The sequence below is a fragment of the Centroberyx affinis genome, unplaced genomic scaffold (assembly GCF_046629955.1).
Source record: "Centroberyx affinis isolate AG114_WGS23_722 - 3 ecotype Tasmania unplaced genomic scaffold, CSIRO-AGI_Caff_v1 ptg002165l_1, whole genome shotgun sequence".
Lineage (NCBI taxonomy): Eukaryota > Metazoa > Chordata > Actinopteri > Beryciformes > Berycidae > Centroberyx > Centroberyx affinis.
Window position 1 is genome coordinate 17,676 of NW_027280479.1, and position 27,959 is coordinate 45,634.

The following is a 27,959-nucleotide window of genomic DNA, read 5'->3' on the forward strand; positions in this document are numbered from 1 at the left end:
GTGTGAGGAGACAGCTTGATTAACCTGTCAGGGAGACAGACAGACAGTCAGAACTGTATATGTAATTATGCTCAGCTGGTAATAGAGTTGTCTGGTAGGATTTTTTTCTTATTGTCAGGTAGACAGGCGCAAGCCTAGGTGTAGCATTTTTTGTGTGTGTAGAGTTGCCTGGCAGGAGTTTTTCTTTGTCTGGAAATAACAGGTGTGTTTATGTAGATCTCGATTAACCTGTCTAGAAGACAAACATGAGATTTATTGTTTCTCGCTATTTGCTAGGCTGGGAGCATCAGCAACCTGCCTGGAAGAGAAAGATGATGTCAGGTGACATATTGCTTTATTGCCTTTGGTAAGCTGCTACACAAAGAGATGTTTGGCAGGAACTTTACCATACAACTCATCTGGAAGACATAAAAATGTATTTGGAAACTGCTTAATTAGCTTGTTCTGGGTGACAGGGGGGTTGCAAGTAGATTTATCCTGGGAGGGCTTTCAAAATGTCAGTTTGCTTTAGGTACAGCTTCATCTTTCCATATTTTGAGGGAGGAGTTATATATATTACGCATGGAGCCGCTGCTCGCTTGTCAGACAGCACTGAGGGCCGAAACTCCCTTTGAGCCTGTGGGATGGATGACATACCGGAAGAGCTATTCCTGTATCTCCTCCCCGTCGCAACAACACACCGGGAGACGAGAAAGGCTCTTTACCATCAGTCGTAACGGAGGCGTTTATAACGGCGGAAAAAAAGCACACAAACCACCAGAGCCTCCGAGGGGGATCCCGCCGCGGAGATGGCCCAGGCGAACATCTCGGTAACGGAGAGCCAGTTCAGGTGTCCCATCTGCCTGGACATCCTGAAGGACCCGGTGTCCATCCCCTGCGGACACACCTACTGCATGGCGTGCATCAACAACTACTGGGACCAGGCGGACTCGGGCCAGTTCAGCTGCCCTCAGTGCCGGGAGACGTTCAGCCCTAGGCCGGTGCTGCGGCGCAACACGGTGCTCGCCGAGGTCGTCGACAAGCTCAAGCTGAGCGAAATGGCCACGGCGTCCGCTGCGCCCCCGGAGCTCTACCTGGGGGGAGTCGGGGACGTGCCCTGCGACTTCTGCCCGGCGGAGAGCAAGCTGAAGGCGGTCAAGTCGTGTCTGGTGTGCCTGGCGTCTTTCTGCGAGCTGCACGTCCTGCCGCACCGGGAGGTCGGCACGCTGCGGCGGCACAAGCTGGTGGCCGCGGTGGAGAGCCTGGCGGAGCGGCTGTGCGCCCAGCACCGCCTCGGGCTGGAGCCGGCGGCGGGCAGCGGCTCGGAGGGCGAGGCCGCCGGGGAGTGGAGCGGAGACTGTCTGCTGTGCGAGTCCGACCAGGAGGAGCTGCACAATGTAGACGCCCAGAGAGCCAGGAGACAGGTATATTCTAGGGCAATGGTTCTCAACGTGGGGTCCGGGGACCACCAGGGGTCCTTGAGGAGGTTCCAGGGGGTCCCCAGGAAATGGATGGATTGTTAAACTTCACCATTATTTAATTTACAAGAAGTTAACACAGTTATAGAATGTAGAAGAATGACTATTTTGATCATAGTTTCAGTGTTATCTCTCTACCTACAATACAAATAGTCTTGGAATTCTGGACAAAATCATATCTAACAATAAAAACAGTCTCAGATTTGGGTCCAAGAGACAAAATCTCATCACATGGGGGTCCGTGGCCCTAATGTGGACTGAATTTGCGGTCCTTGGTATGAAAAAGGTTGAGAGTCACTGTTCTTGGGGGTTTCCAAACTTCGTAGTAGCCCCAAAGTCCAGATTGGTAGCTTTAGATCAGGACCCCCAGACCCCTGACTGATGTTTAGACCAAGGGTTCCCCATCTTTTTCATTAAGGCCCCAGCCCCCAGGATCACCTACACTTCAGACTGTGAGTTCCCAATTTCGTTCATGTCAAGGACCCTCAGACTCCAGATTGATGTGCTTTAGACCAGCTTTTCTCAAACTTTTTCATGTGTAGCACTCCCAGACTTCCGATCAATAGCTTCAGACCAGCGACTCCAAAACTCTTTCCATGTCAAGGACCCCCAGACTCCAAATTGATACACTTAAGACCATGGGTTCCCAAACCTTTCTCATGTCTAGGACTCCCAGATCCCCAGTCAATATGCTTCAGACCAGCGCTTCCCAAAACCTTTCATGCCAACGACCCCCAAACCTCAAATCCATATGCATCGGACGAGCGGCTCGCAAAGTTTTTCATTTCAAGGGCCCCCAAACTCTTTCATGTCAAGGATGCCCGGATCAATACCTCTTAGACGACTAAGAGGTATTGATCTGGGCATCTTTTTCCATTTCAAGGACCCACAGACTCCAGATGAGTCTGTCTCCTCTGTGGGGAGAGTGAAACCTAGTCTAGTCTAGTCTAGCCCTTTATCACAAGCATGTCTCAAAGGGCTTTACATAGCATCATATACATGTCATATACATACTACATCACATATACTGTACATACTACATATATACACATCATACAGGCTACATCCTATACTATGTCATATATACACTACATATACAGCACATCATTAACTACTGCTTCAATCCACCTGACCTGCATGTCTTTGAAACCTCTGATCAGAATAGTCACTCTGATCAATTGTCAGTCAAACAGTGAAATTGAACTAACCGATACTTTGCTGGGGACCCCCTGGAACCTCCTTAAGGACCCCTTGGGGACCCTGGACCCCAGTTTGGGAACCACTGGTGTAGTATAGTTAATAAAACACACCGGGAGAAAAGAAAGGTTCCCAGTATTTAGTTTACGATAAAAAAAAACTTAACCAAAAAACAATTTATTTAACAGTGAATGATGTAAAGGCTGAACTATAAACTGATACAAATAAAAACAACAATAAAAACAATTCTAGATTTATCTTCGTAGAATAGCATCAATTTATGCTTTTTTGGTGTAACTTTCAACTCTTTTTTTTATTGCACAAATTGAATTAAAAACCTGTAGGGGAAATGTTTTTCTAGAGAGGGTTGTAATAAAAACCCATAATAAAAACCACAATAAAAACACAGTTAAAGTGCATAACAAAAGACACCACAACCTATACCGTATGGACAATCAGTTTAAAGCAAAGAGTAGAGTGAGTGAGTGGGGGAGCAGTGAGATTCCTCCACCTCTCTTATCTTTTTTCCATTCGCTCCTCTGCTAGCTTTTACATGCCATCCTCCTCTCTGTCTCACATCTCTCCTGTCTCGCCCTACTGTCAACTGTCCAGATACAGCAGAAATAGACAAAAAAAAATCATCTAAACTAGACAGCACCCAGAGAGCACAAACCTCCGCCAACGCTGAGCAATCCTCCAATTTGCTGTTACACCCAAACACATCATTCCCATCACTTAAATTTAAAGTTTAATTGACGTCCTGAGGCTGAAAACATCTCCTTAGGATTTAGAATCAAGTCTCTATCTCTGTTGGTTTCATAAGTATGGCTAAAACAATAATAATTAGATGATACCAGATACGGATCACCGCCAAAATCTCACCATTGGTTCCTTTGCCCAAGGCTGATTTGTCCACCAAATTTCATGGGAATCCATTTATCGGTTTGTGACATATCCTGCTGACAGGTAGACAACCAAACTAACTAACGGGTGGAAACATAACCTCCTTGGCAGAAGTGAAAAACCCTCTCTGATGAACTCTATTCATGTGAGTGTGAAATAGGTGTAGGTGGGGGTGTGGGAAATGGTGTTTGCTGTGAGGATGAGCTGCTTCTTGTTTCCCTGTGATCGGGCTTTCTCTTGGAAATATCCTAATTTTTGTTTTTAGCCATATTTACTGTTTACAGTCTACTGTACTGTAGACTGTTGTTGGGCTTCCTCTCCAAAGACTTTAAGACTTATCACTGTCTGTCTGTCTGTCCCTCTGTCTGTCTGTCTGTCTGTCTGTCTGTCTGCTGGTCTGTCTGTCTGTCCCTCTGTCCCTCTGTCCCTCTGTCTGTCTGTCTGCCTGCCTGCCCCTCTGTCTGTCTGTCCCTCTGTCTGTCTGTCTGTCTGCTGGTCTGTCTGTCTGTCCCTCTGTCTGTCTGTCTGTCTGTCTGTCTGTCTGTCCCTCTGTCTGTCTGTCTGTCTGTCTGTTTGTCTGTCTGTCTGCCTGCCTGTCCCTCTGTCTGTCTGTCCCTCTGTCTGTCTGTCTGTCCCTCTGTCTGTCTGTCTGTCTGTCCCTCTGTCTGTCTGTCTGTCTGTCCCTCTGTCTGTCTGTCTGTCTGTCTGTCCCACTGTCTGTCTGTCTGTTTGTCTGTCTGTCTGTCTGTCCCTCTGTCTGTCTGTCCCTCTGTCTGTCTGTCTGTCTGTCCCCCTGTCCTCCGTCTGTCTGTCTGTCCCTCTGTCTGTCTGTCTGTCAGGTCCAGCTCCAGGAGTCTCAGCGGCTGGTTCAGGGGAGGATCCGGACCGGAGAGAGAGACTTGGAGGAGTTTCAACAAAGCCTGGAGTCCCTCAAGGTGAGAAAACACCCACAACACACACACACACACACACACACACACACACACACACACACACACACACACACACACGGCATGCCTCAGAGGAGCTGCTGTATCAGTTTCCATTGCCAAGCCCATCTTTAGTTCCAGTTACAGCTCTCCTTTAGTCTTCCAGGAGTGGCTGTTCTCCCTCCTCTGCTCATCCATCCATCTCCGTCCACCCAGCCTGTGACCGGTCTAGCTTGGTGTTAGACCAGGATATCAGTTTGCTGATATATCAGACCGATATTGGCCTTTTACTAAATATTGGATATCGGCCAGTCAGTGTCGGTGCTGATATGATGGAGGTTCATGTGACGAGTGTCAATTTTCACATAATTAATGATGTTGTTCCCTTACACGTTATCAAAACATGTCAACAAATTGCCAGGGATGTATTTCCTCTGCTCTGCTCTGCTCTACTCTGCTTCACTCTACCTCCTCCTGCTCTATTCTACTCGACTCTACTCTCCGTCTGTCTGTGTCTCAGGTGTCGGCGTCTGCTGTGCTGGAGGACAGCGAAGCTCTTTTTGCTGACATGGCGCTGCGCCTGGAGAAGACCAAGGCAGAGGTGACTGCCGGCAGCTGGGAGGAGTGATTGCAGTGGAAACACTTAACAGTAGTAGTCATTTTACTAGTAGTGCTATCGGTAGTGGTAGTAGTAGTAGTCTTAGAAGTAGTGGTAGTAGTTTAGTAGTAGCAGTAATAATAGTAGTAGCAGTAGTTTTATAAGCAGCAGTAGATGTAGTGGCAGTGATAGTAGTAGCAGAATGTCCTTGTTTTGCCTCCAGTTTAGTCTCTAATGTGGATGTTTATGGAGGAAATTGGATTCATTATAGTTATATATAGTATTATATATGGATACATACAGTCATTGAAATGTTCAGCATGTGAGTGTGAGCTGATGATAGCTGCTTTGTGGCCTCAGTCAGACACACAGCTAGACAAATGTTATTTTGCTCTGTTAGACCACGATGGGTTTTGAGGGCCGATGCCAATATTTTTTGATTGAAGCTGCCGCCAGCCGATATTTTTGCCGGTATTCAGCCTACTATCTTTAAATTTGACGATTTTCATGCCAAAGAAATCCAAAGAATTACAAGGATTCAGTGTTTCCCCAAGAATTATATCCTTGGGATGGTGGAAAAGCCTCTAAATTGGCATTAAGACCATGCAGCACCATACTCTGCATTGAAACCCATAGTAATGAAATTCTTTCATGCGGGTTAGCAGCTCTTTAAAGGAGCAGTTCACCCAAAACAGAAAATTCTGTCCTCCAAACTCCATTGAAGTTTGCATGACTATCAAACGCACAGTGAGTTAGCTACTGCAGCTCCAACTTGGCTTTCTCCCAAACAATTGAGGCGAAGTGGTTGTTTAGAGATCCACAAAGGACATAAAATTACCATCAAATTTCGCAAACTATCTCACACAGCATAATGCTAGTGTTTTGTAGTCAAACGATTGCGCTGTGAGTCCAAATGGCCTAGTTTTACTTCATTATGTTGCGTTATTCTGGGTAGAGCAAATCGTAGCATGCAACATCCCCAACCTCCTGTACTGTCTGGCAAGTATTATAAAAGCCAGTTCAGTAATATATCTTTATTTTGGTTTATTTGATAGGGACAGATAAAATATGCATAGACAAACTGAGAACAGCTATCCGATGCAAGTGTCATAGTGTTTATAGCGGATGCTAATTTGCAACACCCGTCCCTAGAAGGGCTTTTGTGAGAATAAGAGATTAAAACAGTAAGGTAAAATGAAGGTAAACCGAGTACAGCAAGATACAATAGAGCACAAGGTAAAAAAAAAAGGAAAGAAAGGAGGAAGGAGGGGAAAAAAAGGTAAACTGAGTACAACAAGATACCATAAAACACATTTAGTAGTAACATAACTGCAGAAAACTAGACATGAGTACAAGTTCAGGATTTGGTAACTCTCTTAAAAGTGGTGAAATTTATAACTGTAAAGATGCGTTCTCTTATATTAATATAAAATTTAAGTCAGTGGGTACAGCATGGCACCAACACTGCCAGAGTTAGGGGGGTTTGATTCCCTCTGGAGCCGTCCGTACTAAAATGTATTCACTCATTAAGGCACTTTGGATAAGAGCATCCAGCAAATGGTGTGTGTGTGTGTGTGTGTGTGTGTGTGTGTGTGTGTGTGTGTGTGTGTGTGTGTGTGTGTGTGTGTGTGCCGTAGGTTCGAGGCAGGCTGGAGGCGAAGGAGAGGGCGGTGGTGGGGCGGGCCGAGAGAGACGTGGAGATGCTGGAGAAAGACCTGGAGGAGCTGAGGAGGAGAGACCAGGAGATCAGTCAGCTCCTGCAAACCGAGGACAATGCCCACTTCCTACAGGTGAGGAGGAGGGAGGGAGGGAGGAGGAGGAGGAGGAGGAGGAGAAATGGGGGTAAAGGAGGAATGGAGAAAGAGATCAGCCAACGCCCACAGAGCAAGGACAAGACACACTTTCTGCATGTGAGGAGGGAGGAGGAGGTTTTGGAAGGAGGGAAGAGGGAGGAGGAGAGATGGAGAGATGGAGGGAGGGAGACAGACAAGAGTTGATTATCAAATCCCACAATGCCAAGTTGATACTTGTGTCCTTGCAGAGAACATTCATCCCAAGTTGTTTTGGAGAAGCACAGAGAACTCATCTTTACAGTTTGAGATGGGCTGTGTGCTTGGTGTTGCGCAATCAATTAAGATGCACAAGTCTTCATTTTACCAGCTCAACCAGCTCAGTATGCGTTGCTGTGCATTCTTGTGTCCTCCATGACTCATTTGATGCAAAATCCATTCGGCCGAAGTGTGATTCTAAAACAAAAGAACAGATAATTATTCCAAAAGTTTTACTTGCCAACAGAGGATGCATCAGACGGTGACTTGGCCAAAGAGAGCGATTGGAAGCCCCAAGATTCATTGCGAGAATGATGCATTACGTCCAAACAGCATCTATAGGTCTATAGAGCCGGTTGAAACAAATGAGAAAAATGAACAGCTGTCTTCTGTCTTAATTGATCGGGCAACATCAAGCACACACAGCCCCTCTCAAACCGTAAAGATGCTTCTCTGCGCTCATGTTCTCGAGAAGTTTGTTCTCTCCAAGACAAAGCATGGACTTGGCCATTCTTGGATTTGATATTCAGCCATTACGTCATCTGCATCACGGGCAGTGTTGGGGTCGTTACTCAAAAAAAATAATGTATTACACATTACTCGTTACTTTTAAAAAAAGTAATGCATTAATTTACTTATATACTCCCTGTAGAAAGTAATTCGTTACACTACTTGTTACATTACTTTTGCATTACTCCGCAACATCGCCTGAGATGCATTGTCACGCCAGTGCCAGTTAACAATATAATGTTAAAATAACGTTAAAATATAACGTTTAAATGGCATATGAACTGCTTTTAACGGGCCAAACACACTCAAACAAACTCACTCGAGTCGCTCGCTCACCAAACCATGGCTTTATAGTAGATTAGTCCAGCTTATTTGACGCGCAACAAATTCGAAGTACTGTGCATATCTCCACCCTTCAAAAGTTGTAGACTGCTCTGCCATTTTTGTCCTATCTCCCACACGAACTGTCTCTAGCCCAAGTCACAGGAGAGGTCAGAGGTTGTTGCGCAAGCGTGCATGAAAAGGCACGTTTGATGATTTTTTTCTATCCGCCCAGATAACCCTGCAAATTCCAGATTCCAGATCCTGCAGATAATTGAAGAACTTATGTAACAACATAATTGTTTGTTTAGTAACTGTAATGTGATTACTGAATTTAGGAACCATAACACGTTACATTACTGCGTTACAGACAAATGTAATGTGATTACAGTAATGTGTTACTTTGTAACGCGTTACCCCCAACACTGATCACAGGGGACACAAGAAAGCACATATTGAGAACGACCCCGAGAGATCCATAAGCTCCTGCAGACCGAGGACAACGCCCACTGGGAGGAGAGGTGGGAGGAGAAGGGAGGAGAGGAGAGAATGAGTCAGCAGTGACCAGTGGAAAACACAGCACCTTGCCGAAGTGCTATTTTAGAATTCAATTGCAGAAGGGAGGAACGAGGGAGGAAGAAACGAGGGACAAGGGACAAAGCTGCTATGTCAAGACATATTTTCCACTCCCTCCCTTCACCCTCCTCTTCCTCCTCCTCTTCCTCCTCTCCTCAGGCGGCTCCCCTGCTGTGCGCCCCTCTCACCACCGGTCGGCGCTCCAGAGCCCTCAGCCTGCCCACGGAGGCCTTCAGCGCCGCCAGGAGAGCGCTGTGCCACCTCCGGGGCCGCATGGACGAGGTCTGCAGGGAGGAGGTGGACAAGATCAGCCGAGCAGGTACAGGAGGGGATGAAGAAGACAGACAGACAGACAGACAGACAGACAGACAGACAGGCCAGATAAGCAGATAGACAGGCAGGGCAGGAAGGCAAGACACATAAACACTAACTAAGACACTCCTTTTTCTTATATTTTTCTGCTAATTTGTAGTTTACATGTTCCAAAGCATGGCTAAAAGACGTTTAAGGATACAAAATGCAAAATGCCTGCCCACTCTAGAGTCTGGACACACACACATGCTCTCTCACACACACACACACACACACACACACACACACAGGTTCAAGTACCCTTTGACACGTATGTCTGTGTTTTCTTTCCAGTTAATGAGAACTACGTGTCTGGCGGAGAGTGTGTAAAAGGTAAGCATATGGAAACATGATACACACACACACACACACAGACCAACAGACGCGCACTCACACCCTCCTTGACAACATCAGGTCTGATGGTGACCCATTTTATCAGGCTGCAGGTTTTGACACGGCATTTAACACTGAGCAGGACAGCGGCATGTTAATTATTCAGGTCGAAGAGGACAGGGCGATGTCTGACACGACACACTGTGGCTCAACTCCAACTGGGCTCCACTCCTCTCCTCTCTTCTGTTCTAATCAGTTCAGTTCAGTTCATCGTAATGCAAAGCAATCGAATTCAATGCTGTTCGTTTAAACTGAATTTGTTTCCATAGAGCTTTTGCAACCACAGCTACTGCCATCAGTTGGCAGTAGCTGGCTGTTCACAAATAATGGCTATAACAACCGGACTAGAAAGACAGAGACAACTGAAAACGTACGTAAAACAGTAAAGTAACGTTTAGTGTTGTGTGAACTACATCTCTCGTCTCGCACAATATACGTCACCGACACCAACATGGAAGGAAACATAGGAAACACACAGGCGTGGCGTTAACGTTAGCCCCCACTGTGCTAAAACTATCCTCAACCAGTTTAAATCCGTTCTTACTGTCTACTGCTATCTGAGAGGGACTTGTAGGCAGCTTGTGGAGAGAGAAAGTTATGACGTCACTTACGCCACTTTTGGGTGTGTAGTCTTTCTAATTACGTATTTTCACTGTTTTATACTTCAACAGTTTTATTCAAACGGGATCAAACAATTATTTGTCTCTCGCCGTTGACTACCGTACATATTTTTTCCGAAATAAGGTCCCATGGTGGTCCACCGGAAGGGGAGGGACTTAGGCTCTCTATTAGGGTAAATTTGTTTGCAAATGTAGGTTAACTTACTGCAACATTATAAAACATCTTGCCTGTAGCCTTTGCCCCTTTGGTCCTAGTCTACTACGTGTTGTAGCTTGATCAACAAACTGTTTTTTGTTTTTTTTTAGCTAGCCAACAAGCTAATTTAGCAAAGAAACCAACATTAACATTAATGCTAATGTGCAACTGCTAGCCACTACAAATGCTAGTTTGTACTAGCTACTCACAAAATCAGTCACTCAAGTCATTCTCATTTATTATTTTGGGTTGTTTTTTCCCCATTATTTCCTACATAGGCCCTGTGGTGCTTTGCTGCTGTGACCTTTTAAAATGCTTTATTTACCTGTTTACCTATTTACCTGTTTCTACTTTGCTAGCTCTTCCCTGTTCTGCCATATCTTTGAATCTCTTTCTCTGTCACTTTCTCTTTCTCCTTTTCCCTCTCTCGTTCTCCTCCCCCTTCTGTTTCTGTTTCTCTCTCTTATGCTGTTTGTGCCTCTCTCACTCCCATTCATTTCAACATGCTCTGTTGCTGTGTGTGTTATCAATGACCACTGACAGCCTCTCTCTCTCTCTCTCTCTCTCTCTCTCTCTCTCTCTCTCTCTCTCTCTCTCTCTCTCTCCATAGCAGTTCCAGCATCGTTCCCTCTCTCCTCCTTGTCTCTGCAGCCGGCTGACCAGAGGATGAGAGCAGCTTTCCTCAGGTGTAAGTACAGCCTCCCCCCCCTCCACACACACACACACACACACACACACACACACACACACACACTTTCTCTCTCACACTCTACTCGCTTTTTCTCTTCATCTTTCTCCTCGTATGTCTGTCTCCATCTTTGCCTGCCTGTGGCTGGTTCTCCCTTCTCTCGTTCTCCACCCCTTTGACTGTCTCTTTCTCCCTCTGCCTCCCTCACTATCCCTTTATCTCTCTTCTTTCCATACCTCCAGTGATTGTTGATGGAGCAACCTGAGAGCGACATATCTCTCTCTCTCTCTAGATTCCCTCTCTTTCTTTCTTTCTCTCTCTCTGATGCCCCCATTCAGTATGACTCCCACGTCATTCTCTACCTCGCTCTCCCCCTTTGACTGTCTCTCTCTTCTATCTTTCCACCCCTCTCTCCACTGTTTCCATTCCTTTCTCTTTCTCCTCTCCATGCCTCTAGCTGACCAGTTAATGAGAGTCCTGCTGGGCAACCTGAGAGCCCCGACTGGATCCTCATCAATGATGCATGGCGATCATACTGTATTTATGACACCCAGGTCCGAGATGGGTGTCATGCCCCGGCAGATACAAGCCATCTGACATGGCCACGGTGCACTGGCACCTTGTTATGTGTCAATAATTGATCAGGTCAGAGGAGGATTAAGGCCGTGTGTGTCATATGTCCCCTCCATGCCAAAATGTCAGCCGGATGGCCAGTGGTCAGTCTGCCCAGATGTGTGAAGGTGGATAAGTGCAGGGTTCCCATGAAACTCTGGAAACTAGGGAAAAGTTTGGTATTTTTTTTAAAGATTTTCTTGGTGTTTTTGCCTTTATTAGACAGTCCACAGTGAAGGGAGACAGGAAAGATTGGGGAGAGAGAGAGAGGGGGGGGTGACATGATACAAAGGTCCCAGACCAGATTCAAGCCCAGCAGGACGTCACAGTTAAATGACGTGTGCCTTAAACCAGTGATTCTCAACCTTTGTCATATCAAGGACCCCTAATTTAGTCCACATTAGGGCCACAGAGATTTTGTCTCTTGAACCCAAATCTGAGAATATTTTTATTGTTAGATATGACTTTGTCCACAGAATTCCATGACTATCTGTATTTTAGGTAGAGAGATAACAGAGAAACTATGATCAAAACAGTCATTCTTCTATATTCTCTAATTGTGTTAACTTTTTGTAAATGAAATAATGCTGAAGTTTAACAATTCATCAATTTGCTGGGGCACTCGTTTTTATTTCTGGAATGAGTATGGACCGTGTTCTCACTGATGCGAACCGTGCCACAGTTCTCTCGGAGCCATACTCAGGCCGCCTCATATAGGTGAACTCGGGTGCGGTTCCTTGGTCTGCACCTGAGTTTGCAAAAAGCTTTCACATCACCAACTTTTGACATGAGTCGTACCCGGATTCGAACTAAAAGGCCAGTGTGAAAGCCCCGGAGAGACAGTAGAGAGAGATCTGGTAGGATTTGATCGGAGGCCAGCCAGCAGAGTCATATGTGGGTCCAAAGTCGGGAGTCTTAATGTCTACAGCATCAATGGACACGGAAAAGCATTTCTTAGGTCTTGGGTCTTGTATGGCAAACACAAATAATTTTTAATAATATTGCTACTTACGTGTTGCTCAGAGAGACTGTGTATGAAGCAAAGTAAGGTAAATAATCTATTTTCTATGAACCTATAACAGTGACCAGTAGGAATTGCAGCAACAGATCTCTGGCACTGCTTACGGTGGCCTGTAATTGACACAAACAGTAAAATCATGTTTTCACAACAGAGATGAGTAAGCTAGCTAATACTGTCATAATAAACCTGCCTTGTCATTTGCTTCTTTGGCTTGAGAACGTGTTTTTTTTAGCACATCGTAGCTGAATGTCTTGCAGCACCGTCCTCATCGTTGAGCAATTGGAAAAAGCGTGTAGGTGGTGGCGGTGGGGGGGGGGAGTGTCTTCAAATGCCCATGGATGGGAGTTTTTGTTCCAAAACAGAGTCCGGGCCAGAAAGTGAGTATTGAAGCCAGAAATCTCAGCACCTGGTGGAGTAACGACTGAGTCCTTGGTATTGATCAACCCCCTGCAGATATATTATGGTCATTTTGTGTTATGGGGCTATAAAAATCTTATTGCCCCTTTAAATCTCTCCTCTCTCTCCCACCCTCCTTCTGTTCTCTCCTCCTCTCCCTCTCCCTCCAGTTTCCTGTCGTCTGTCCCTGGACCCGGACACGGCCCACCCCACCCTGGTCCTGCTGGAGGGACCCCAGGGCGCCCACTGCGGCGAGGAGCCCCAGTCCTACCCCCCTCACCCGCAGCGCTTCGACTCGGTGGCCCAGGTCCTGTGCAGGGAGGGCCAGTTCGGCGGGGCCAGCTACTGGGAGGTGGAGTGGCGGGGCGGGGGCTGGGTGGACATCGGCGTCACGTACCGCGGCATCGGACGCAAGGGCGGCGGCAAGCCCTGCCTGCTGGGCCGCAACGAGAACTCGTGGCGGCTGCGGTGCACGCACGCCGGCTACGCCGCCTGGCACGACAACCGCAAGACCACGGTGGCGGCGCCGCCCTGCCCCAGGATCGGCGTGTTCCTGGAGCGCCAGAAGGGGGCGCTGTCCTTCTACGGCGTGTCGGACACGGTGGTGCTGCTGCACACCTTCCGCTGCCCGTTCTCCCAGCCGCTGTACCCCGCCTTCCGCCTCGACCTGGACTCCACCCTGCTCATCTGCCCCCACGAGGGCGGCAACGGGAACCCGCCCTAACCCCGCCCCCACCCTGCCCCCCCCCATCCAGGACCCTTCTGTTTTCCACTGCAGGAAAGGGCTTCACACTCTGCTTATGTACATTAACACTAAACATGTTACTGAAGAGGTTACAGAAACACAGGTCAGGAAGAAGCACCACAGTCAGGAATCAAACACTCGTCTTTTTGCTTACATGTGACAGAGGGAAACGAGAAGACCTCTCCTCTCTCTTTGAATGAATTTGAATTATGCTCTCTCTCTCTCTCTCTCTCTCTCTCTCTCTCTCTCTCTCTCTCTCTCTCTCACTCTCTCTCTGTCTCTCTCGCTCTCATCCTGACCTCTACAGCATACAGTAGCTATATTTTTCACCATTCGACACACAGGTACTGGACAGATACCAGTGCTGTGATGGATGTTGGAGACTTGTGCAAACCGTTCACTGTGTGTGGGGTTCCTCTGCAGGTCTGGAATGTCTGAAAAAAGATTGTGTGGAAAGATTTCAGTCTGGATATGCAGTACAGAGATTTTAAAAAGTATTCACTCCCTCCACCTTCACTTTTTTCCCTTGAGCTATAAAATTAGTTCTAAATACATTTTGGGGGAATTTTTGCTTTATGATATTCACTTGTTAAGACACCAGAAACTGGAATCAAATTCCATCCCTGAGTGACAGAGTTATTCCATATTGTGCTTCCTAATTCTGAAGCAGAATACACCGTAAAATCCCTTTTAATATGTACTGAAGGCTTCTAGTTTAAGACTTTATAGCAATAAAGGTAAAATTTGAGTAATTTTGAAAATCTGTATTCAAAATGTCTGAAAGTGAATGAATTATATGTGTTAGGAAATATGTTATATGTTTTTGTCAGTGAGACAGCCCAACTAAACAAAGGGCTGAATACTTTGGCAAACTCGATTTTGCTGTTATTAGAAGTTTATTATTTAACAAATTTCTTGAATTTCTACCCCGCTTTGATAGAAAATAGTATACTTTAGCTTTTGCATAGATGCTATACCAAAAATGCCAAATAAATGTATTTTGAGCTAATTTTATAGAACAAGAAATTGTGCAAAAGGGGGTGAATACTTTTTAAAGTCGTTGTTGCACACTTACAACTGTAGACCTGACATTTCTAATATTATTTGCCGTGAACAGTAATCTTCACCTATAAAGTGATATGACTGAGTTTACAGTCATATTGCTTAGCCATTATCAGCACACAACATATAGGACAAATATATGACCAAAATATCAAATACATTCAAGAAATGAAGGAAAAGTCTTGAAAATGGAAAATGTGTGTGGCCTGCATGGAAATGACGGTTTCTTGTCTTCAACTGTAAACTGCCAATCAAGTCATTCCTGTCTAACTCTACAGTACGATATAGTGTTGCTTGGTTTTGTCTCTTTGACAATTTACCATCACATGGGATCTGATGTAACTGTCCCTTGTCCTCCTTTGGGTCAGCGCCTGTATAGCAAACCTGGTTTGGATGTTAGAGGGGGGGGGGGGGTGAAAGAGGGTCATTGAGGTTATTGAACGTTCACCATCACAACTGTTTTGTTGAGTTAATCCCATGACACCCCCATAAGGCTTAACAGTAAATCCAGCCGTCCCACAACCAACTCGTTCCACATCTGCTCTTAACACTGATCACTGCTACACTCACCTACACTATCCTGCACTGCAACTACATTGAGACTAATAATAATAATAATAATAATAATTCCCATTCTCCCATTAAATTTGACATATCTCTGCTTAACGGAAAAATACACCCATAACACATTAATACCGTTAAAAAAAAACGACTATTGCCTTGCATTTCTGGGTCCATTTTGTTGTTTGTTAGTCTTTTTTCTTTTTTCTTTTTTTTTGATATCAGAAAATGTTTCAGGATGTAAAACATCAGCGGTAAACGTCAGGTTTTGGTGTCAGTCCCTCAGAATCAAAGAGCGAGGGCTTCTTTCTAGAGCCGCCATTTTGGCACCGAGAGACGTTCAACAATCACACAGGGAGAAATCCATCATAGAAGAGGAGAGAGACCAGTTTCTCCACCCACAGGAGCAGGAGAGAGACCAGAATGCAATGCAGCCACAAGACTCTCGCTCTCTTGCTCTTACTATGCTATCACTATCCCTCTCTCCACCTACATGTATAACTCACAGCTGAATGGTCATTGGTCACACTTTCTAGCTATTTATTTTGCCCACATGTCCACTTTTGATTGAAAGCAACACGTTCATGCCCCTCCTTCTCTTGTTGAAAGGCATTCTGGGAATTGTAGTAAATCACTAACTGAAGTAGAAGTAGACGAGGCAGGCTGAAACTGAGTACACCAAAAAAAAAGTAAATCACAACACACAGCAACAAAAAAATAAGTTGATATCTAAGATTGTGTGAGCATCGAGGATTTTTCCTTTAGCTCCTCTCTCCTCTGTGACTGACTGAATATTTAGTAGCTGTGACTGAACAGCCACAGAGACATTTTATCGACCTTACTGCCATGTGATATATGGGAAATGTCCCTTTGACACACAGATTTTCATGATGAAACTTCTACATGCAAAAATGACCTCAGCCTCAGATGTAGACAAATTGAATGCCATACTGTAGCAAAGAGTTTTTTTTCTTTTTGTTTTTTTTGCTGTATTTTTTGGTTATTTTCTTTGGTGTGGGTGAGTTGGTGGGTATAAACCGCCCTGCAGATCTGTCTGTACAGTAGAAAACCAGAGACGAAGGCTACAGTCACACCGCAGGTCTTCCAAAGAGCCTCTCATATCTGATTTTTTTGAAAGACTATCATATCTATTCTATGATGTAACCCATATCCAATACCAATATGAACTGACAGCAATGTCAAAGAGACACATTTTGACTGAATTGATGCGTTTCCCCAAATACCAATCAAGTCATCAATTTCAGTGGTTCTCAACGTGGGGTCCGGGGACCACCAGGGGTCCTTGAGAGGGTTCCAGGGGGTCCCCAGCAAATTGATGAATTGTTAAACTTCAGCATGATTTCATTTACAAGAAGTTAACACGATTAGAGAATGTAGAAGAATGACTGTTTTGATCATAGCTTCACTGTTATCTCTCTACCTACAATACAGATAGCCATGGAATTCGGGACAAAATCATATCTGACAATAAAAATATTCTCAGATTTGGGTTCAAGAGACAAAATCTCATCAATTGGGGGTCTGTGGCTCTAATGTGGACTAAATTAGGGGTCCCTGATATGAAAAAGGTTGAGAATCACTGATCTATTTTATTTTCTTTCCATTGTTGTGTCTCGTCCTCCATGCTGACACTGGCTCAGTCAAGCTGCCATGGGTGCCAAAATTATGACAGTAATTTGGTGGACATTATTGCCATGGCAACACTGACAAATTCTGATTTGAGTGTTCAAATACAAGTTGCATGTCTCAGGATCACTTTTTCTACCACATATCCATGTTCACACAGAGAAATAAAGGTGTGAACTGGAACCGAAAATGGTTCTTTGGAGTGACGCCATAGAAGAACCGTTTCTGGTTCCACAAAGAACCTTACAAGAACCTTTTAATGTCCCAAAGAGCAGTATATGGTTCTGTGTGATATTAAAATGATTCTTAATTCTTAGTTATTGGATGGTGGGTGATGGTATAAATGTAGAAAATGACCAAATCCCTCCATAGTATATATTGTGCAAATGAGGCTTTACAAGGGCAGATAAACAAAAACACAATGTAGGTGTCTAAGCAAAGGAGTGCAGAAGTGTTTTTTTTTAACGAACCTTCATCTGGAAGGGTCTTTGTGGAACCAGAAATGTAGAGCTGCAACGATTAATCGATTAGTTGTCAACTATTAAATTAATCGCCAACTATTTTGATAATCGATTAATCGGTTTGAGTAATTTTTCAAGAAAAATGAGTCAAAATTCTCTGATTCCAGCTTCTTAAATGTGAATATTTTCTGGTTTCTTTCCTCCTCTATGACAGTAAACTGAATATCTTTGGGTTGTGGACAAAACAAGACATTTGAGGACGTCATCTTGGGCTTTGGGAAACACTGATCCACATTTTTCACCATTTTCGGACATTTTATAGAGCAAACAACTAATCGATTAATCGACAATGAAAATAATTGTTAGTTGCAGCCCTACAGAAATGGTTTTGGCTATTGCATCACTCAGAAGAACCATATTCAGCACCTTTATTTTTCTGTGTTTTGGTCCAGATTGGAATTGGAGAAAAATGTGACTCCATGCAGCTTTTTGTTGTTCACATTCATTAGAAAACATCAGATCTGTGTCACAAAAGGACAAAAAAAAAAAAATCAGAACTGGACGCTTTGAGCTGCAGTGTGAACGCAGCCTCGAAGTCCTCGCCGGTTCCACTTGTCTCTCCGTCCCCCGACTCCTGTTTCCACTTGGCAACGGTCTGATCCGCATCAGAGAGACAGGGATCCTCTTGCAGTGTCATTGTGATGGGGTTTCCAGCCCTCGCTCCGCTGGGAAGACGGATCGCCGTTTCACACCGAGATTTTCATCGTGTAATTATCAGGAGTGACCTGTCACCTCACCCTGAAACTGAACGGATGCCATACTGTAGCAAGTGCTTCTCTTGGGTTATGATGTGTTTTTGTTTTTTAAAGCTTCTTCTTCTTCTTCTTCTTCTTCTTAAATGGTGCTATTCCAGAAGATTGTGATTTCTTGACCAAGCACTGTATAAGGCCTTTTAGCCCGATAACCAAACTACTAATCAGATGAAAGTGTCAAGCATGGATCAGCACTTTGCAATCAGAAGGAACAGTAGGATATCATTTAGATACATCAAATCGAATAATAATAATAATAATTAACTTTATTTGTAAAATGCTTTTCAAAAGTATTTACATTGAAAAAGATCTAAAATAAAAGTAAAGATAATAGCAGAAAAATGAAAAGAAAAGATGTATTACAGCAAATAATACCTTGTTAAGTACAATTCCATAAAAGCAAGTCTATAAAAGTGTATTTCAAGAAGTGATTTTAAAGAAATTGCTGATTTTTCACTCCAAAGTAAGGAGAACTATCTTTTTCTTTTTTGCCATGAAGTGCATTATTCCTCCGCTGTCCATGTTGGGTTTTCAAACAGCAGATTTCATCTCCTTGTAGCATTTTCTCCTCTGGTTTCCCCTCTGTGCTTCCTCTGCTGTTCTGTAAGGTGAAATGTGCTGTATATCTCTGTCTGTCTGGCTGTTGCTTTTTCATTTCACCTCAGATCCCAATAAATTGAACCATGGAAGTTTGAATTGTCAGTCTCAGGCTGTTTTTTGTTGTGAATTGTCAAACACATAGGCTACAGACAGTATAGCCAGATAAAAAAAAGGGTTAAAGCTGGATAATAGCAAACAGGTGTAAATATTAGTTAAGTTTTACACTACATGAAAGTTAATACAGTTATTGCAGAGTATCCAGTTATTGCAGATGTTCCCTGGTAAGATACAGTTTCTTTTTATTGACACACATGAAAACAACACTGGAAAATGTATGATATCATCGACACATGTTCCTGTACCTATATTAAATATATTAAACATATTTTTTTGACAAATTTCTTCCAACTATCTCAGGCAATTTCATGATGTTGTGGGACTTTCTTTTCTATGACATTGAGAGCTCATAAATTAAAACGCAGAAAGCAATAAGAGAGTTTTGAAAACTTTTAAGGAAATGTAACCTTGTGCTTAAAAAACAACCTTAAAATCAATTTTGGGTGTGCTTCTCCTTTGACATGCAGCTACGATCAAAACAACTCATTCACTTCTGATCAGAAACCGAACATGTTGTGAATGGGTCCAACCCTGCAGAACAAAGTTGTTGCATGGGGAAGAGGATTAGGGCCACAGGTGAAAAAATGGATCTGAGAAGTTAAACTTCTGAGAATAAAGTCAGAATTCTGAGTTTCTGACTTTGCTCAAAACTCTGACTTTAATTTACGAATTGTGACATTAATCTCCAAACTCAAATACATTTTTCACATGTGGCCCTAATGGATAAGAATGGCGATAATGCTGCACAGTTTCTACGAACAAAACGATAAATCAACTTTCTGCGGTTGCTTTTTCTGTGTTCTAATAATTTATGTCTCTTTTGACTGACATGATGTTGTCCCTTATGTTGATGTCTTTGTCCTGTTTGTTGTATAATCTGTTGTTGTATACTGTAACTTTTGTGTGCTTTTATTTGTGTGCTTTTATTGTTTTTATATGTACTTTTATTGTTTTTATTGTTCTTTGTTGTTGATATACACTGTAACTTTCGTGTGCTTTTATTGTTTTTATATGTACTGTAATCAGGGCATCCTTGTAAAAGAGAGCTTGCTCTCAATGGCCCTCCCTGTTTAAATAAAGGTTATAATAATAATAATAATAATAATAATAATAATAATAATAATAATAATGAGAATAATAATGTGAAATGTATATGGTGTAAATAATTTGTTGTTACCTTTACACAGTTAAACAGCAGCATGACCATTATAATATTTTTTCTCAAAATGCTAAGATGACTCCTCTCTTTTACGGAAGTTTGCTAGCTTAGCATTAATTTTGTGACTTCCAGATAATGCAGTTATAATGATCATGCAGATGTTTGACAGGCCTGAAAGGGTTAAGGGGAATTAACGACATCCTATACTAACATTTCACATAAATTATTACAACACAGAAAAAGCAACCAAATATCTATTTATTGTTTTGGGTTCCGCACTTTGTAGGCGTGGCCCGTTTGAAACGTCACTCCATTCTTATGTATCCTCTTCCGCAGTTGCAGCCCGTAGGCCGGTGTGAGTGACACGTCTTCCTACTCGTAGACGGTCTTTGGCCGTAGCCTCACATGACTCCCCCCCCCCCCGAACGTAAACACATGTCATATGACTGTGAGTTGCTTCTCCAACATGGCGGCCGGGCGGCAGCTGCTGGCTCTTGCTCTCCTGCTCAGTCAAAGTGAAGTTTTCAGTTTCCCCCTCGGACAGGAGGCTCCGCACCCCGCGACCTGCGGGTACAAGGTCAGCTGCGTGTTTCTGGGGTGTATTTTATGTGTTTAACATCATTAAAGCCGAAGTCTGTGTGTATTGTTGGATGTAGTTGGACCACTTTCAGTTTCACTCATCCGCTTTTTCGCTCTGTCAGCTAGTATTCTGTTTTTTTTAGAGATCGTAAACAGAAGTAAACTGAAAAATGTATCTTGGTAACTTCCTCTTCTGACTCTCTGTGTCTTTCACTGCGGTAGCAACACAGGCTAGTCTAGTCTATTAGTCTGTAGATGTGTTCTTAGTGTGTGTGTGTGTGTGTGTGTGTGTGTGTGTGTGTGTGTGTGTAGTCATGCCACGCTACGATGCCCAACATGCTGAACGTGCACCTGGTCCCTCACACCCACGACGACGTCGGCTGGCTCAAGACTGTGGACCAGTACTACTATGGAGGTCGGTTAGACAGACACACACACACACACACACTCACTCGTTCCTCTCTGTCTCTCTCTCTCTCTCTCTCTCTGTCTCTCTCTCTCTCTCTCTCTGTCTCTCTCTCTCTCTGTCTCTCTCTCTCTCTCTCTCTGTCTCTCTCTCTCTCTCTCTCTCTCTGTCTCTCTCTTTGTGTCGCTCTCTGTCTGTCTGTCTCTCTCTCTCTGTCTCTCTGTGTCTCTCTCTTTCTCTGTCTGTCTCTCTGTGTCTCTCTGTCTCTCTTTCTCTGTCTCTCTCTCTGTCTGTCTGTCTGTCTGTCTGTCTGTCTCTCTCTGTCTGTCTGTCTCTCTCTTTCTCTGTCTCTCTCTCTTTCTCTGTCTGTCTCTATATCTGTCTGTCTCTCTTTCTCTGTCTGTCTGTCTCTCTCTCTCTCTGTCTCTCTCTGTCTCTCTCTTTCTCTCTCTCTGTCTGTCTCTCTCTTTCTCTCTGTCTCTCTGTCTGTCTCTCTTTCTCTGTCTGTCTCTCTCTTTCTCTGTCTGTCTGTCTGTCTGTCTCTCACTCACTCACTCACTCACTCACTCACTCACTCACTCACTCACACTCACACACACACACACACACACACACAACCTAAGCTATGTGCTTACCTTTCCTGTTTGTTTGTCAGCTGATCCCATTTTAACCATAGATGTGCTGTTGAAATGTGCAGCACTCTCCTGATAACACCTCACACAACTGATATGAGCTCTTGAGAAAAGCAGGGTGCTGATGCTGCGTTCAGGTGCTCCGTGTGAGCTCCGACTTCTGAGACTGTGTCACACAATCAAGTGCTTTTGGTCAGAAATAATAACAAAACAGACCCATAATAGTCTTTTTGGTGGCTAATGTTTTACTTAAAAATAAGTGTGTGACAACTAAATTAAACAAAGAGTGAACATGGAAACATACAACAAAACTACGTATTTACATGGGATACCACCAAATAACAGCACATAGTAATACATTTCATCATCAGTTACTGAGTTGGCTTACATGCTCTCAGCCGCCTAAATGTCTCACTTCTGTCTTATAGAAAATTCAGACTTTCCCAGCTGTATTTACCACTGTGTTGGGTCTGTCATGTGTGCTTAACTCGTAATTACGGTATTTCCAGCAGCACTTGAAGGCAGCGCTGCTCCCAGCTGCTCCAGTGGAGCTGCTCAGTTGCAAACTATGGACTTACTGTACATAAAAACAGCTTATCCCAAATTTGAACTAAAGCAGGAGGATATGAGCTGCTATCTGGAAACGCTGCATGTAAAAACACACACACACACACACACACAGTTGGAACCTCACATTAAGTCAGTCATGCCAAACAGAATTTGAAGAGTTTTGTTCTAAAATGACAAAGTAACACCTTTTACAAAATGACTGATAGTTAAATCATTCAAATAAATAATATTACTTTTGGCTGCATTGAAGGGAACTTAAGTCCTTGGTTGACAAAATGACAACACTTTTACAGACTGGATCCTTTTGTATTTTAGAGATATTCCATAATGGCATTCAGTTATTTATTTATTTATTTTTTCCCCAAAATGATCATATGGCATTTTGGGAATGACATCCTCACTGCTCACTTGTTCATGTTATGTCTTGTCATATGTCTTTTGTCAGAGGTCATCATGAGCCAACAACACTGTAAAAGAGTTTTTATAGCTTTACTGCCATTAAATGGTTGACCAAGCTTTCATGTGTTAACATCACATGTGTTTTTATAGAGAAGATGACCATGTTTTATACAGCTGACCATCATCACTTCTTGACCTCTGTCTGTTATTTTCTGTCTGGTTGTGTAAGTGGAGACAAATTACACTGTGTGTGTGTGTGTGTGTGTGTGTGTGTGTGTGTGTGTGTGTGTGTGTGTGTGTGTGTGTGTGTGTGTGTGTGTGTGTGTGTGTGTGTGTGTGTGTGTGTGTGTTGTGTGTGTGTGTGTGTGTGTGTGTGTGTGTGTGTGTGTGTGTGTGTGTGTGTGTGTGTGTGTGAGAGAGATATATAGTATGTACATATTTGTAACATGTAACTCTCCCAATCCCTGCAGCAGCTATTCCAAGCCATTTTTGTAAAGAAGAATATGTTGTAAGCGTTTAAATTTATCTTCCAATCCATGTGTGGTGTGTGTGTGTGTGTGTGTGTGTGTGTGGCTCACGCTCAGACCGTAACGACATCCAGCATGCGGGGGTGCAGTACATCCTGGACTCGGTGGTGGACCAGTTGCTGAAGAACCCAGACAGGAGGTTTATCTACGTGGAGGCGGCCTTCTTCTACCGCTGGTGGAAACGGCAGAGCTCCAGCATGCAGCAGACCGTCAAGCAGCTGGTTAATGAGGGTACACACACACACACACACACACACACACACACACACACACACACACACACTTACATTTACATTTGAAGGGTTTCATTCCAAAGTTCTGCTCAAAAAAAAAAAGTTATATGAAAGTCAGCAGTGAACCGAATGGCAGATGTGTTCCTGTCTAGATCAGTTATATTTTAGGCATTTAGCTAAAATCCTTATTCAGAGCAACTTACAATAAATACAACAGTAGAATGAGTTTCAGTTCCTAGATCACCAACATGACAATCGACCAATAGTAAGGAGTGCAAGAGTTGGAGCCACTGCTCTCTGACAATAGCAAACAAGAAGTCCTGTGTGTACCAAGAAAAGGTAGAAAAGTGCACATGTAGACACTAGGGATGCACCGATGCCACTATTTCAATGCCGATACCGATTACGAAAGTTTAAGTATCTGCCGATACGGAGTACCGATCCGATCCATTACTTTTACTGAACAGTGCAGGCTTACTTCCTGAGTTTGGGTCAATGGACAACATTATTGAGATAAAATCCTTGTTTTTCCCACTGTTTGAGAAATACAGGCTTCTATGTGCCACAAATGCATAAACGCACCATAAACGTGTTGCATAAACTTTTTATTGGTGTTCAGAATTGTCCATCATTTGACTTTAAAAGTCCTGACTAAACAGTTTCTCGTCTCATGCTCTCTCCCCCTCTCCCCCCCCCCCCAGGCCGTCTGGAGTTTGTGAACGGCGGCTGGTGTATGAGCGACGAGGCCGCCACCCACTACAGCGCCGTCATCGACCAGATGACCATGGGCCTGCGGTTCCTCAACGAGACGTTCGGGCCGTGTGGTCGGCCCCGAGTCGCCTGGCACATCGACCCGTTCGGACACGCCCGCGAACACGCTTCCATGTTCGCACAGGTAGAGACCGGAGCCAATCGAGTTCTGTTCAAGACCGAGACTAAAATAGGCAGTGAACCGTGTGCGTTTCTTTTCAGCAATCGTTTATATTCCACTATATTCCTCTTAGTTTTAACACGGGGGTTATTCAGCACTTCACCGCCATGAAAACCAGAATATAAACTACCCACCAAGATCAGATGCAGGTGGACGAGTTTGTAGTGCTTGAATGAGGCCACGAAAATATCCTGAAAACATTTAAGTACACAGTCACAAACCTGCTTCTCTAAGCTTTAGGACAGTGCTTCCCAAACTGGGGTCCGGGGACCACCAGGGGTCCTTGAGAGGGTTGCAGTGGGTCCCTGGCAAAAGGAAGAATGGATTAATGAATCACTTTTATGACATTCCCTGGAAGAGCTGTTTGCGTGTTTGTGTGTCCCACCATAGAGGAGAGGAGAGGAGACGAGGAGAGGAGAGAAGGAGAGGAGAGAGGAGAGGAGGAGAGGAGACAAGGAGAGGAGAGAGGAGAGGAGAGAAGGAGGGGAGAGGAGAGGAGAGGAGAGAGGAGAGGAGACAAGGAGAGGAGAGTGGAGACAAGGAGAGGAGAGAGGAGAGGAGAGGAGACAAGGAGAGGAGAAGAGAAGAGAGGAGAGGAGAGGAGACAAGGAGAGGAGACAAGGAGATGAAATATATCCCACTACTATAATTGGAGAGCGGTTTGTGTGTCCCAACATGGAGGAGAGGAGACGAGGAGAGGAGAGAGGAGAGGAGTCAAGGAGAGGAGAGGAGAGGAGAGGAGAGGAGAGGAGAGGAGGAGACAGGGAGAGGAGAGGAGGAGAGGAGACAAGGAGAGGAGAGAAGGAGAGGAGAGAGGGAGAGGAGGAGAGGAGACGAGGAGACAAGGAGAGGAGAGAAGGAGGGGAGAGGAGACAAGGAGAGGAGAGAGGAGAGGAGACAAGGAGAGGGGAGGAGGGGAGAGGAGAGAGGAGAGGAGACGAGATGAGGAGAGGAGTCAAGGAGAGGAGAGGAGACAAGGAGAGGAGGAGAGAGGAGAGGAGACAAGGAGAGGAGGGGAGAGGAGAGGAGAGAGGAGAGGAGACAAGGAGAGGAGGGGAGAGGAGAGGAGAGGGGAGGGGAGGGGAAGGGAGGGGAGGGGAGAGGAGAGGAGAGGAGAGGAGAGGAGAGGAGAGGAGAGGAGAGGAGAGGAGAGGAGAGGAGAGGAGAGGAGAGGAGAGGAGAGGAGACAGGAGGAGACAGGAGGAGGTTGTAAATTCTAGTTTAATTAATCTGTGGTCCGTGGTCTGTGGTGCATCTGTTTCGGGGTTCCTTGACATGGGAAGGTTTGGGACGTCCTGCTTCAGGCTGACCGCTGGCTGTGTGTTTTGTTCCAGATGGGTTATGACGGCTTCTTCTTCGGCCGTCTGGACTACCAGGACCGGGATCGCAGGATGACGGACAAGGAGCAGGAGCTGCTGTGGAGGGCGTCCGACAGCCTCACCCCCCCCATGGCCGACCTGTTCACCGGTACCCCACCCTTAACCCCTCTAACCCGACCTTTGACCTCGCCTCACTTCCCCCATAGCCTAAGAAATGTTGAAATATCAATGTTTGGTCATCTAATATTGATGTTTGTTCTTCTACTATTTGGACCCAAGTCTGCTCCTGACCTTTGCCCTCTCCCATCTGCCCCCCCCCCCCCCCCCCCCCAACCAACCCCCCCCCCCCCCCCCCAAAGGGATCCTACCAAACGGATACAACCCCCCCGATGGTTTCTGCTGGGACCAGTCGTGTGACGACCCGCCAATCAGAGACGACCCCGACCTGGAGGACTATAATGTCGACGACGTGGTGACTCGCTTCCTGTTAATCGCCAACAGCCAGGTCAGGCACACACACACACACACACACACACACACACACACACACACACACACACACACACACACACAACCATAAACTCGCCTAAATATTATTTATTGATTTATTTAGTGGTTTGCATGGGACAGTGCAGTTAACATAATCACACTTAACAATTGGACTAGCTTGTAGCTCCTGCTAATTTTCTACCCCAGTTGGGCTTTTAAAAAGACTAAAACTATCTAAAATGTCTTGTGTCGGCTAATAAGAAAGCACAGAAAAACACACCATAGCTCACAGGTGAATATGTAAGAGACAGCGAGCTCGTTCTTATTGCAAAATAAGCCCCGACAGACAGAGTGAATCGAGGTTCTTCATCACCCTGAAGGGGTTTATGTTGCCGTAACGACCGGCTCGCTGGACATCATCCCGCTTATTACACAGCTGCTATTGATTTAAAATGATTTCATCACAAGCTAAAGTAATTTACAAGCTTCCGCCAGAGAAGAAGTAGGAGGAGTAATGTCCTTATGGCACAAAGTGTCGCCAGTTAATCCGATTTAGAAATCAACAAAATGGACCGGACTTCTTGATTGTGCAGTTTGTTATTCAGAAATAACGGATCTCAGACTGTGTTCACTGGCCAATCAGAATTGAGTATTCAACAAACTTGTGATGCTTATGTTTATTGCTTCTGATACAAGTTAACAGGAACACGCCCTTTTATAAGTGACTGACATGAGTGACACATCCTAACATGCAGGCACCTCCAACGTTTAAGGAAACACATTTTTATACATGTACATTCACTGACTAGTGCAAGTGGCCACTCCCATGTGTTTATCTCTTCTTCTTCCTCCTCCTCCTCCTCCTTTCCCAGGCTTTGGTGTATAAGACGAACCACATCATCATGACCATGGGCTCAGACTTCCAGTATGAGAACGCAACCTGTGGTACAAGAACCTGGACAAGCTGATCCGCTACGTCAACGCCCGGCAGGCCCACGGCAGCCGGGTCAACCTGCTTTACTCCACTCCCTCCTGCTACCTGCAGGAGCTGCACCGGGCCAACCTCACCTGGTAGGCTGATGAGACGGGAGTGTCTCTTCCTCCGTAGGGCTGGGCAATATATAAATATGATATCGATATCGTGACATGAGACTAGATATCGTCTTAGATTTTGGATATCGTAATATCGTGATATGGCATAAGTGTTGTCTTTTCCTGGTTTTAAAGGCTGCATTACAGTAAAGTGATGTCATTTTCTGAACTTACCAGACTGTTCTAGCTGTTCTATTATTTGCCTTTACCCACTTAGTCATTATATCCACATTACTGATGATTATTTATCAAAAATCTCATTGTGTAAATTAAACACCAACAGTCATCCCTACAATATTGTCGCAATATCAATATCAAGGTATTTAGTTTAAAATATCGTAATATTTGATTTTGTCCATATTGCCCAGCCCTATTCCTCCGTGATAAAACTCCAAAATCAGTGATTCTGTTATCTGTTCTGTAATCTGTTCTGTTATCTGTTCTGTTATCTGTTCTGTTATCTGTTCTGTTATCTGTTATATCTGAATTGTGTTTTTCTTCTCTCTCCATTCACTGCCACTGTATGGAGGAACAGTCTGAAAATCACACTTCTAGCACATGAATGAATGCGAACAAAAACAGATTCTGACAATATATAAAAAAAAATTGTTATTCTGCAGAATTTTTTTTTACGTGAATCGCTTTCTTTATTTTTATAAAACCTTTCAGTTTGAACAAGTGTAACACCAATTATTCAGACCGGATTTCAATGTTACACTTGTTGGTTTAATAGCATAAAGAAAGCGATTCACTTAAAAAAAGTGAATTAGTTATTGCATGTTTTACCCCATTTACTCCAATT

The 27,959-nt window shown here is 44.4% G+C and overlaps 2 protein-coding genes across 2 annotated transcripts; both read left to right on the top strand.

The window, feature by feature from the left end:
- The first annotated feature begins 681 nt into the window (after positions 1-681).
- Positions 682-13,540, top strand: LOC139654902 (E3 ubiquitin/ISG15 ligase TRIM25-like). Its single transcript, XM_071532135.1, has 8 exons — positions 682-1,403; positions 4,397-4,492; positions 5,007-5,087; positions 6,722-6,874; positions 8,699-8,858; positions 9,185-9,223; positions 10,710-10,787; positions 12,987-13,540. Exons 1-8 carry the CDS (start codon positions 789-791, stop codon positions 13,538-13,540), a joined length of 1,776 nt encoding a protein of 591 aa, XP_071388236.1. The 5' UTR covers positions 682-788.
- Positions 13,541-20,453: 6,913 nt separating this feature from the next.
- Positions 20,454-27,136, top strand: LOC139654903 (lysosomal alpha-mannosidase-like; the record flags this gene model as incomplete). Its single annotated transcript, XM_071532136.1, has 8 exons — positions 20,454-20,557; positions 20,872-20,974; positions 23,151-23,324; positions 24,028-24,221; positions 25,592-25,724; positions 25,936-26,081; positions 26,938-27,000; positions 27,057-27,136. Coding segments are annotated over exons 2-8 (878 nt in total), but the record flags the coding sequence as incomplete, so codon positions are not given.
- Between the last annotated feature and the right edge of the window lie 823 nt (positions 27,137-27,959).